Here is a 12,093-nt window from a genome sequence, read left to right as displayed (position 1 = left end):
ATTCCAGACCCTCACAATTCTCTGTGTAAAAAAGTGTCTCCTATTTTCTGTTCTGAATGCCCCTTTTTCTAAACTCCATTTGTGACCCCTGGTCCTTGTTTCTTTTTTCAGGCTGAAAAAGTCCCTTGGGTCGACACTGTCAATACCTTTTAGAATTTTGAATGCTTGAATTAGGGTGCCACGTAGTCTTCTTTGATCAAGACTGAACAGATTCAATTCTTTTAGCCTGTCTGCATATGACATGCCTTTTAAGCCCGGAATAATTCTGGTCGCTCTTCTTTGCACTTTCTCAAGAGCAGCAATATCCTTTTTGTAGCGAGATGACCAGAACTGAACACAATATTCAAGATGAGGTCTTACATTACTTCCCTTGATTTAAATTCAACACTTTTCACAATGTATCCGAGCATCTTGTTAGCCTTTTTTATAGCTTCCCCACATTGCCTAGATGAAGACATTTCTGAGTCAACAAAAACTCCTAGGTCTTTTTCATAGATTCCTTCTCCAATTGCATGATCTTGGTTAGCGGTTTGTAAATAACTTCTTTCATTTCTTTGAGTACTATTGGGAGGATCTCATCCGGCCCAGGAGATTTGTTTATTTTAAGAGCTCCTAGTCTCTTTAACACTTCTGCCTCGGTTATGCTAAAGTTAATTAATACTGGATAGGAGCAGGTTGACACGTGAGGCGTATTGACCGCCTTACTACTCCTTAATAGTAACAATTATCTAAACAGTGTTTCTGGAGGTAAAAATGTCAGCATACAACTGAAACAGCATTTAAATCACTCAACAATCTGTTTAAAAAATGGCAAATATACTGTGGTATTTAGTCAGAGAACAGAACAAAGAAAACTCGGAGGCAATCAGTAGCACTAACATTATTCAAAAGCCATCTGAGAAATCGCCACGCAAGTCTCACTTAGCGTGTAATGTACTTGAAGTAACTTAACAAAATAGATGGTGAGTAAGTAGATTCAAGAAAATGCACAGAGTCCTTTTCTTCAGTCAGTTGCCAGGTTTATTGAAATATGCAGGGAGTCTGGTCCCAGGTACAGGACAAACAACACTCAACATTACAATGTTTGCATGACTTTAAATACCCTTCTGTATAGATGGTCCACATCCCCTTTCTCTGACACTTAAGCAATGGTCAAGGTACAACACATTATTCTGTTAATTTGGTGTGTGTGTGTGTAGTCTAGTGTGACAACCTCTGAACTCAGTGCATTCTTCACACTCCTGGAGAAAAAAGGTCCATAAATCTGCCCCTTTGATCCCAGTGGCATTATCTCTTTCGATCTCTCTGAGAACCTCTGGGTCCAACGCCAGTCCCTGGGAGCCTTTTAGCCCCTTTGTGCTTTGCATTCTAAAGTCTTACAGCCTGGCCCCTTCTGGTCCACAGCATTGTTATCTTTTTAGCTTGCAGTCAATGCTGGGCAAGAAACTTGTAGACGTAATGTCTCTATCAATTGTTAGCAGTACATGCAATTTGAACCAAACAGTCTGCTATCTGCAATATTAGTCTCTTTTCAGAAAAGAACACCAGTATAGTTCTGCCAGTCCACATGCATAGCAAACTGCTAGTCAATTCTCAATCCATGTTTTCCAACAGTACTGTATATACAGCAGTGGCATCACTTATTAAACTAAATCTTAAAACTGACTAGTGAGTATGCAATATTTAAACTCAACACAACAGGTACATTTCACCAATACCCTCCGATTTCACAACCATATTTAAAACAAAATTAAAATCTCTCCTGCTCTCTGCTGACATAACCGTTGGGCTTATAAACAAGGTTCGGATTCGGCATAGAATTCTCTTGTGCTCGCCGCAGACGGGAAGGACTGCAGCACTGCGCAAACTGACACAGAAGACGATTAGTCCGCATACATCGAATGCTGGTTTACAATGTAGGACTGTTATGCCGTTTAAGGGCATCGGTGTGAAAACAGCCTCAGAAATTATAGGTCAGCCTCTTTTGAAGATCACAAAGCCTGAATAGGCTCATTTCTTACAAAAAACAAACAAAAAAACACTCAACGCCCCTCCCTCGAGTGCCAGTGCGGTGCAGTGCAGTGTTTGGCTGTTCCATGAGTCGTCCCTCAGATGTGGGAAATCAGCCTGCTTTCAATTCACAAATGTCATTTAATCTAAAAAAAAAGTTTACTGTAAATTCACTGTTCAGTGTAATTTTATGGCAAATAAAAGTACAAAATATATTGTAGCAACACGGGCAGCATGGCCTGTTTCCAGACTTCTATGTTATCTTGTTTGTCACGTTAGTGTTGTTTGTGCCACTGTGTTGCCTGTTTGTTGTGGTGTTGGTCACGCCCAATTAGGTAGATTGGATGAGGAGGGAAGGGACTGCGTGCGTGTGTGATTGAGTGCTAGATGGGATGATCCAGTTGGCTGATTAGGATTAAGGGGGCGGGAGCAGTTTCCAGGGAGATGGAATGTTTGAGGGTGTTATAATGGATAAATGTATTTTGCAGAACGTTCATTTTAGAGTGCTTATGTAGGAGGATACATACCTGAGAAACAATTTGAACTACAGTCAAGGTAAATAAATGATAATGAATTGTGGTAATATTGAAGTTTAAAACAATATCGGTTATTACCAAATGGTCTATAATGCCCTCGGTGTTCGGGTCTTATGGCTTACATATGTACTGTGTTTTTTTTTTTTTTTTTTTTAGGTCAGATGACACAACTCTGTGAGCTGATTAACAAAAGTGGGGAGCTGCTGGCAAAGAATCTGTCCCATCTAGACACAGTGCTGGGGGCTTTGGACATGCAGGAGCACTCGCTCGGTGTTCTTGCAGTCCTGTAAGTGAATTTTATGTGCTGTCTGCCATGCCTGTTGTATGATTCTTAGAAACCATACCTTAATACCACGAAACCAGAGGGAATTTTTTTCTGGCAACTGATTAACAAATTGTTACTACTCAGCTTTGTTTTGATATTGTGGTTTTACTTCACATCAGGAATATTGCAGGATATGTTCCTTCCAAAAGATTTCAGAAAAACAGGGTTTTCAAATTAAGCCGGCGACCAGTGGGATCCACCGCCTAATACTATATTTGCTACTTTTATTTAAAAATATTAAGATTATTTTTGGGTGTCATCATTGTCAGTTTTGTCATATCGTACTGTAAGGTGATATATGGTACATAATAGCTGTACATATGCACCAAAAAAAATAAACCTATTCCTTTTGTTGTGATATCGTAAAAATATGTACCTAGGTGCTTGTCAGAGATATTGGGAGCTCATATATAGAGGCTGTACACTTTAAAAGAAAAAAGGCATGATGGGATATCAGTTTCATTTTACCCTTAGCGGTCCGTTTATTCAGCGCTTGTCAGACACGTCACGTCAAATTTATTTTCACATGCGCTGTTTATTTTACACGCACTGTTTTGAATTTTTTTTTTTTCAGAGTAAATCTGGTTTAAAAGGCACTGAATCGCAAAAGTACACTTAGTACTGCATCTCCAGCCAAGCCCCACCCCTTGTTCGCTGTATTTTTCACATTCCTCTTTATAGACATACATACTAATAAAGCCTCTCCTGATCACTCGTTTCATCACCAAACTCCTCAATAATGCGATCCATGTCATTATGTTATTACTATAACATCTCAAAAAGCTCTGAAATGTCTGTGATATTCTTTGAGCGCTGGATGCAGAAGCAGCTCTCTCCTTTGTTTATGTCCGTGTTGTCTTTGTGGTGCATGGGGTTATCAGATAGGCCCTTTTTTTTCGGCTTCATTCGGCCATTGAAAGGTTTTCTTGGCTTTTTCCGGAGAAAAAACAACTAGAGAACTGTGTTTTATGTCTTTTTTTTATGAACCTGGAAATGGAAAATTTCACAAACAAACAAAAGGTGAAAATTTTGAAAGGGGGTGTAGACTTTCTATAGGCACTATATGTATATATGTGTGTGTGTGTGTATATATATATATATACAGAACTGTGCAAAAGTTTTAGGCAGGTGTGAAAAAATGCTGTAAAGTAAGAATGCTTTCAAAAATAGACATGTTAATAGATATATATATATATATATATATATATATATATATATATATATATATATATATATATATATATATATCAATTAACTAAATGCAAAGTGAGTGAACAGAAGAAAAATCTAAATCAAATCCATATTTGGTGTGACCACCCTTTGCCTTCAGTTCTTCTAGGTACACTTGCACAGTCAGGGATTTTGTAGGTATTTAGTCAGGTGTATAATTAAACAACTATACCAAACAATATGAAGGTTGAAACACAATCATTAACTGAAACAGAAACAGCTGTGTAGGAGGAATAAAACTTGGCAAGGAACAGCCAAACTCACCTAACAAGGTGAAGTTCCTGAAGACAGTTTACTGTCAAAAGTCATACACCTTTGCAAGACTGAGCACAGCAACAAGAAACAAGGTAGTTACACTGCATCAGCAAGGTCTCTCCCAGGCAGACAGGGGTTTCCAGATGTGCTGTCCAAGCTCTTTTGAAGAAGCACAAAGAAACAGGCAACGTTGAGGACTGTAGACGCAGTGGTCGGCCAAGGAAACTTACTGCAGCAGATGAAAGACACATCGTGCTTACTTCCCTTCGCAATCGGAAGATGTTCAGCAATGCCATCAGCTCAGAATTGGCAGAAAACAGTGGGACCCTGGTACACCCATCTACTGTCTGGAGAAGTCTGGTCAGAAGTGGCCTTCATGGAAGACTTGCTGCCAAAAAGCCATACCTCCGACGTGGAAACAAGGCCAGGCGACTCAACTATGCACGGAAACACAGGAACTGAGTGTCTGCAGGCAACAGTGAAGCATGGTGGAGGTTCCTTGCAAGTTTGGGGCTGCATTTCTGCAAATGGAGTTGGGGATTTGGTCAGAATTAATGGTCTCCTCAATGCTGAGACGTACAGGCAGATACTTATCCATCATGCAATACCATCAGGGAGGCATCTGATTGGCCCCAAATTTATTCTGCAGCATGACAACGACCCCACACATACAGCGAAAGTCATTAAGAACTATCTTCAGCGTAAAGAAGAACAAGGAGTCCTGGAAGTGATGGTAGGGACCCCTCAGAGCCCTGATCTCAACATCATCGAGTCTGTCTGGGATTACATGAAGAGGGAGAAGCAACTGAGACAGCCTAAATCCACAGAAGAACTGTGGTTAGTTCTGCAAGATGTTTGGGCCAACCTACCTGCCAAGTTCCTTCAAAAACTGTGTGCAAGTGTACCTAGAAGAATTGATGCTGTTTTGAAGGCAAAGGGTGGTCACACCAAATATGGATTTGATGTAGATTTTAATTCTGTTCACTCACTTTGCATTTAGTTAATTGATAAGTATAATCTATTAACATGTATATTTTTGAAAGCATTCTTACTTTACAGCATTTTTTTACACCTGCCTAAAACTTTTGCACAGTACTGTATATGTGTGTGTGTTGTATATATAATATATATATATATATAGATATATATATATATATATATATATATATATATACACACACACAACCACATGTTGTAACATGTACCGTATATGTGTTGTACAGTTAACGTAACATTTTTTAAAAACAATATAAAATTGTATGCGGCATGTCTAACATACGCCGTACAGAAGTAGCCAAAAACAAGTTTTTTTTCCAGGATAAGCTGAATGACTTACTGTTCTATATTGATACAAGATTTAGGCTGTAAACATCCACTCAACTGTAGTTAACATTCTGTTATTTTTTTTTTTGTTTTTGTTTTTTTCACAACCCAAATGCGAAACACCAAAAAACTAGTGCTTGTCGCTCCTGTTAATCAGATTAGTCGGCCCACCACTGGTATTGTTCAAACCTGAAGGTTATATTAAAACAGGGCTAGGCAAAGGTAAGCAGGCAGCTACCAATACCAGCGATAAGGCATGAAACCCACAAGCATTTGAACTTGAAGCATATATGGAAGCTACTATAAATTTGGCAGTGGAATATGGTAGAAGAAATGCCAGCCCTCTTCCTTAAAGTCAGTACCTTTTTGTTTGCAGATTAACCCTTGCATGTACGGGTGTCAATAACTAACACACTTTAGTGGCCTTAAATGAATGCTCACTCCAAATGTATCATCTTCAATAAATTAATACTTTCCATAACATAGTGGCATTTTTGCCTGGAACCTCATAGTCAAGGACAATAAAATATTAGAATTTGCCACTTTAGGTAGCCTATAAAAACTTTCACTCTAAAATAAATATTTTAAGGTTTACGCAAAGTAAAACAAAGCTATTCTTGTAGTTAATTGATATTCAAAACACAGGAAGACCCGGTTGGCATAACTAGAGGTCGGGTTAAGGGTTCTAGGAAAGCCACAGGCTCCATGTGAGGCTTATTTTGTCGCTTTTTCATAATTAATTTAATTTAAAACCTCATCTGAGCAGAGAAATAGAAAATAATGAATACAATTTATATAATGTAATGTTTTTATGCTTGAACTCGTTTTTGTTTACATTTGCTAAATACGGTATATACAAGTAATGACTGCTAATTAGAAATCTAGGATTCAATCCAATATTTACTAATCCTGGTTTTAATTTTTGTGATGCAATGTAACTGTAATTAAAACATAACCCCAGATCAACTAGCCCTAGTTTAGCACTAAACAGAATTTTTTTTAAATCCATGTTGGTGCAGTCAACCCTTAAGGTTTGTGTTGCACACATGCCATTAACAAAATGCCCTGAAAACTTAACATAAAGTAAATAATTTTAACGAAGGTCTGTAGTGCAGCAAAAAAGCTCAGTAATTAAACAAAAAAAGAAGTGAAAAGGTTACCGCAGCAAGCTGAACTCCAATAAACCAACGTTCTCTTTCGCCAGTCAAATCGTAGAGTGCCTAAATAAAGTTGTGAGTCCCACGAACAAATCTGTTTTGTCTGTTGCATCTTGAGAAGTTAAGGATGATTTAATTGTGCAGCAGATTCCCTCGTTAGATGATGAGCTGACAATGTCTCAATATTCAGCCAAAGACGTTACCATAAAGAAAAACAGGTTCTAAAACAGGGTCAACTGTGCAAAGAAAACAACATTTATTTTTCAAACTGACCAGAAGGTGAAACCAGAACACATAGCAGTACTTGTAAGTGTAATTAGAAAGTGTACTGCTGACCTTAATCAAGTAATGAAGTGTGTTTTATATTGATGTACATTAATGTGAATGTAGAGGACCATGTGTGATACCTGATCTTTCTATGGCTGTTTCTTAGACTAAATATGTGAAAGTGTTCATTGCAGGTTTGTAAATATTTATCTTACTCATTGCAGGTTTGTAAAGTTTTCCATGCCAAGCATCCCCAACTTTGAAACATTATTCTCCCAGGTTCAGCTCTTCATAAGCACTTGTAATGGAGAACACATCAGATATACAACAGACACGTGTGAGTTTTCAGCGCTGCACAATGTGAAGTTCAGTAAAAAGTTGGTTCAGTAAAAAATAAAAAAAAATAAAACCTATTTGAGGTGATGTTGTTGATGCAGTTTTTCCTTATTTTTTTTTTTTTTTTGTAGTTGCTGGCCTTTGCCATCAGTTGACAAATTCACTTGTAGAACGGAAACAGGTAAAATAGGCTTATTTGTTTTTCTGTACCAATTTAGATATGAATAGTTAAAGTCTGGTACCACGTCTAGTATTGCAGTGAGTTGGTTCACTACTTTTCAGGGTACAATCATTAAAACTTGCAGAATATGCAACATAAGGGCACATTCACTTTGTATATTACTGTATGTGTAACCAAGCCGGTTGTGAGGAAACTGATGTAACCTCAGTGTTAATTGGTCTAAACAGGAGTGGGTTTAAAAAATAAATATGATGGTTTAAGGTGTTACAGATATTTAAATAGAGTTCAGCTGTTCAAAAGTATAAAATCTTGTCTAATTACAGAAAAATGAATTGCTGTAACCTTACCATTTTATGTATATGTGACAAACATGTCTTGCCAGTATCATTTAAGGACATTGCAAACATTACGGCTGTGTAACTTCATACTATTTATAACAGTTATTTATATTTTTGCATGTCTTTGAACAGCCACTAAGGGGTGTCGGCATTCTACAGCAAGCCATTGATAAAATGCAGATGAATACAAACCAGCTTACCTCAATTCATGCAGACCTCTGTCAAGTGAGTACACTATTTTGTGTGTTGTCGGTTGTGTACATCATAAACATGATGGCTTTGTATAGCGTTTCATACAAAAGAATGATCTGCATACATTTGCCTTTAAAACATTGTTGTCTTACTACCGGGAGTGAGGGAGAGGTGGTGGTTTTTCACTCTGTTCACATTTTATTTTTTAATGAACTGAATGAACAATCCTTCTCAAACATTTTGTTCTTGAGCTCTTGCTCTAACTGTATAAAAGCTAAGGTGTAACGACACACTACTGTCACGACATTGTATGCACTGTGATATGCAGGATGCAACAGATATGATTTTCCACAAACTGAAACTGACATTAGCATAAAATTCCAAACCAAATGATACCGACAAAAGATAAAACTGCACCAACTGCACACATTGTTGCATGTAGACAAGGTATGACCCAGGCCCAGTGTTCGGAATGGAACCACATAACAGTCAAGCATTTTGATTGGTCCATGTCTGTTACATGAATATGTCGTCACACAAGTGGAAAAGCTTGCAGGCATTTTTAACATTGCAATCAGAGAGAGTGAGAGATCTGGTTTCCACAACCTTAGTTTATCTCTAATGTTGTCACAGTTTTACATATAGACTGCCCCTGTTTTCATTTACGTCTCAAATTCTGGTCCGATTTTGGTTTGCAGGTAACGTCCCAAATTCTGAGCCGCTTTGCTTTTCAGATAACGTCCCAAATTCTCGGCTGCTTTGGTTTTTAGATCATTTTCGAATTCAGCCAAGTTTTTGGGACTCAGCTGACAGCCGAGTTTCTAAGTCATGCATGCACAGTTTACCATAAACTGGATTGTGAATTAATTTAAAAGTAACCCTTAGTACATGAATCAGTTAATGTATTTTTTACTCTCCCCAGAGAACATTTTTTTATGAAAAAACTGAAACAAAATGTAAATGTTAAAAACGTGTTTCTTATTACAATGAAGAAACTACATTGCACTGAAATAGATACATGAAAATTAATTAATACAGTCGTTTTCCTTTATTAAAACACATTTTTGAGAATGATTAATTAAATAATCACAAAATAAAATCATAAAGTGAGCAAAGGGGACTGGGAGTCAAAAGTGAAAATAAATGATTGTAGTAGTTTTTCTTTTACCCTAGCCTTTCCAGTCTTTTCCCTGCACCCCCTTATATGCCCCCACCCCCTCTTTTGCGCCAAACCTGCACCCCCCACACACACCCACCATGCAACCCCTGCGTGCTCACACCCACCATGCAACCCCTGCACACTCACACCACCATGGAAACCCTGCACGCATACACCCACAGTGTAACCCCTGCACGCATACACCACCATGTAACCCTTGCATGCACACACCACCATGTAACCCTTGCACGCACACACCACCATGCTTTTCACAAGTTTTTACAAAGGAAGATACGGACAACATGCCCCACATGTTATCCAGTTCCTATCCAGTTTTAAATAACTTTAGCATAACCGAGGCAGAAGTGTTAAAGGGACTAGGAGCTCTTAAAATAAACAAATCCCCTGGGCCGGATGAGATCCTCCCAATAGTACTCAAAGAAATGAAAAGTTATTTACAAACCGCTAACCAAGATCATGCAGCTGTCTCTTGACACAAGGGTGGTACCGACAGACTGGAAAATTGCAAACATAATACCGATCCACAAAAAGGGAAACAAAACTGAACCAGGTAACTACAGACCAGTAAGCCTGACTTCTATATATGCAAACAAAATGGAAAATTACCTATATGGTAACAGGGTCCTGGGAGACAGTCAACATGGTTTTAGGAAAGGGAGATTGTGTCTAACTAACCTGCTTGATTTCTTGAGGATGCAGCATCGATAATGGATAATTGCAAAGCATATGAAATGGTTTATTTAGATTTCCAGAAAGCTTTTGACAAAGTCCCGCACAAAAGATTAATTCTCAAACTGAACGCAGTAGGGATTCAAGGAAACACATTTATGTGGATTAGGGAGTGGTTAACATGTAGAAAACAGAAAGTACTGATTAGAGGAAAAACCTCAGAATGGAGTGTGGTTAACTAGTGGTGTACCACAGGGATCAGTATTAGGTCCTGTGCTATTCCTGATCTACATTAATGATTTAGATTCTGGTATAGTAAGCAAACTTGTTAAATTTGCAGACGACACAAAAATAGGAGGAGTGGCAAACACTGTTGCAGCAGCAAAGGTCATTCAAAATGATCTGGACAAGATTCAGAACTGGGCAGACACATGGCAAATGACATTTAATAGAGAGAAGGTACTGCACGCAGGAAATAAAAATGTACATTATAAATATCATATGGGAGATACTGAAATTGGAGAAGAAATCTATGAAAAAGACCTAGGAGTTTTTGTTGACTCAGAAATGTCTTCATCTAGACTATGTGGGGAAGCTATAAAAAAGGCTAACAAGATGCTCTGATACATTGTGAAAGGTGTTGAATTTAAATCAAGGGAAGTAATGTTAAAACTGTACAATGCATTAGTAAGACCTTATCTTGAATATTATGTTCAGTTCTGGTCACCTCGCTATAAAAAAGATATTGCTGCTCTAGAAAGAGTGCAAAGAAGAGCGACCAGAATTATTCCGGGCTTAAAAGGCATGTCATATGCAGACAGGCTAAAAGAATTGAATCTGTTCAGTCTTGAACAAAAAGACTACGCGGCGACCTAATTCAAGCATTCAAAAGTCTAAAAGGTATTGACAATGTCGACCAAAGGGACTTTTTCGACCTGAAAAAAAGAAACAAGGACCAGGGGTCACAAATGGTGATTAGACAAAGGGGCATTCAGTACAGAAAATAGGAGGCACATTTTTACACAGAGAATCGTGAGGGTCTGGAATCAACTCCCCAGTAATGTTGTTGAAGCTGACACCCTGGAATCCTTCAAGAAGCTGCTTGATAAGATTCTGGGATCAATAAGCTACTAACAACCAAACGAGCAAGATGGGCCGAATGGCTTCCTCTCATTTGTAAACTTTTTTATGTTCTTATGTTCATGCAACCTCTGCACGCACACACCCACCATGCAACCTCTGCACGCACACACCCACCATGCAACCTCTGCACGCACACACCCACCATGCAACCTCTGCACGCACACACCCACCATGCAACCTCTGCACGCACACACCCACCATGCAACCTCTGCACGCACACACCGCCATGCAGCCTCTGCACGCACACACCGCCATGCAGCCTCTGCACGCACACACCGCCATGCAGCCTCTGCACGCACACACCGCCATGCAGCCTCTGCACGCACACACCGCCATGCAACCTGTGCACGCACACACCGCCATGCAACCTCTGCACGCAAATCACAACCCCTGCACATATACACCCACCATGCAAGCCCTGCACACGCACACCACCATGCAACCCTTGCACAAATACACCACCATGCAGCCCTTGCACACTACACACCACTAAGCAAACCCTGCACGCACACACTTAGCTATACATTCCTTGAACAAAACTGATCGCTTACACTCACTGTAAAGAAGATGTAGTCACTACACACCACTTGTTTCATAAAATACATACATTCTGCCTGGAGAAGCACATAACAAATGCAGAATTAGCAAGAACCAATAGGGAGATTCATTAGGTGTTTTAATTAAAAAGGGCGCAATATAAATCTGGTGATATGGAGCAATGAATCTTCTAGGTGTCCCTCCTGGTTTTTGTTCTAACTGTACCCTAAAATACTTATGTAACAAACGCATGCGCTAGGCTGAAAATTGCTACAGAGCACCTGTAGTACATGCAGATAATGAATCCAGAAGCACCTGTCCCTAGATGGCTGAAATCACACTATTGCCTTATCCTTAAAGCCATCACTTTTAGTGCATATTTCTGGAACAGAAGCACCTAGAACCACCATTCAA

At 39.0% G+C, this 12,093-nt stretch overlaps 1 protein-coding gene across 5 annotated transcripts in view; it reads left to right on the top strand.

Annotated features, from left to right (window-relative positions):
* Positions 1-12,093, top strand: part of LOC121330996 (COP9 signalosome complex subunit 3-like) — a 50,689-nt gene that overhangs the window by 2,652 nt on the left and 35,944 nt on the right. For 3 of the 5 annotated variants that reach the window (XM_041278074.1, XM_041278073.1, XM_041278072.1), the window contains exons 2-5: positions 2,703-2,832; positions 7,328-7,440; positions 7,571-7,620; positions 8,091-8,183. In XM_041278074.1, the coding sequence (XP_041134008.1) occupies positions 2,703-2,832; positions 7,328-7,440; positions 7,571-7,620; positions 8,091-8,183 (386 nt within the window). Of the gene's footprint in view, positions 1-2,702; positions 2,833-7,327; positions 7,441-7,570; positions 7,621-8,090; positions 8,184-12,093 lie in introns of those variants that run through there. The other 2 variants (XM_041278076.1, XM_041278075.1) reach the window with 1 other exon arrangement.

The sequence above is a fragment of the Polyodon spathula genome, chromosome 18 (genome assembly GCF_017654505.1).
Source record: "Polyodon spathula isolate WHYD16114869_AA chromosome 18, ASM1765450v1, whole genome shotgun sequence".
In the NCBI taxonomy this organism is placed as follows: domain Eukaryota; kingdom Metazoa; phylum Chordata; class Actinopteri; order Acipenseriformes; family Polyodontidae; genus Polyodon; species Polyodon spathula.
This window is presented reverse-complemented; position numbering and strand designations above follow the sequence as displayed.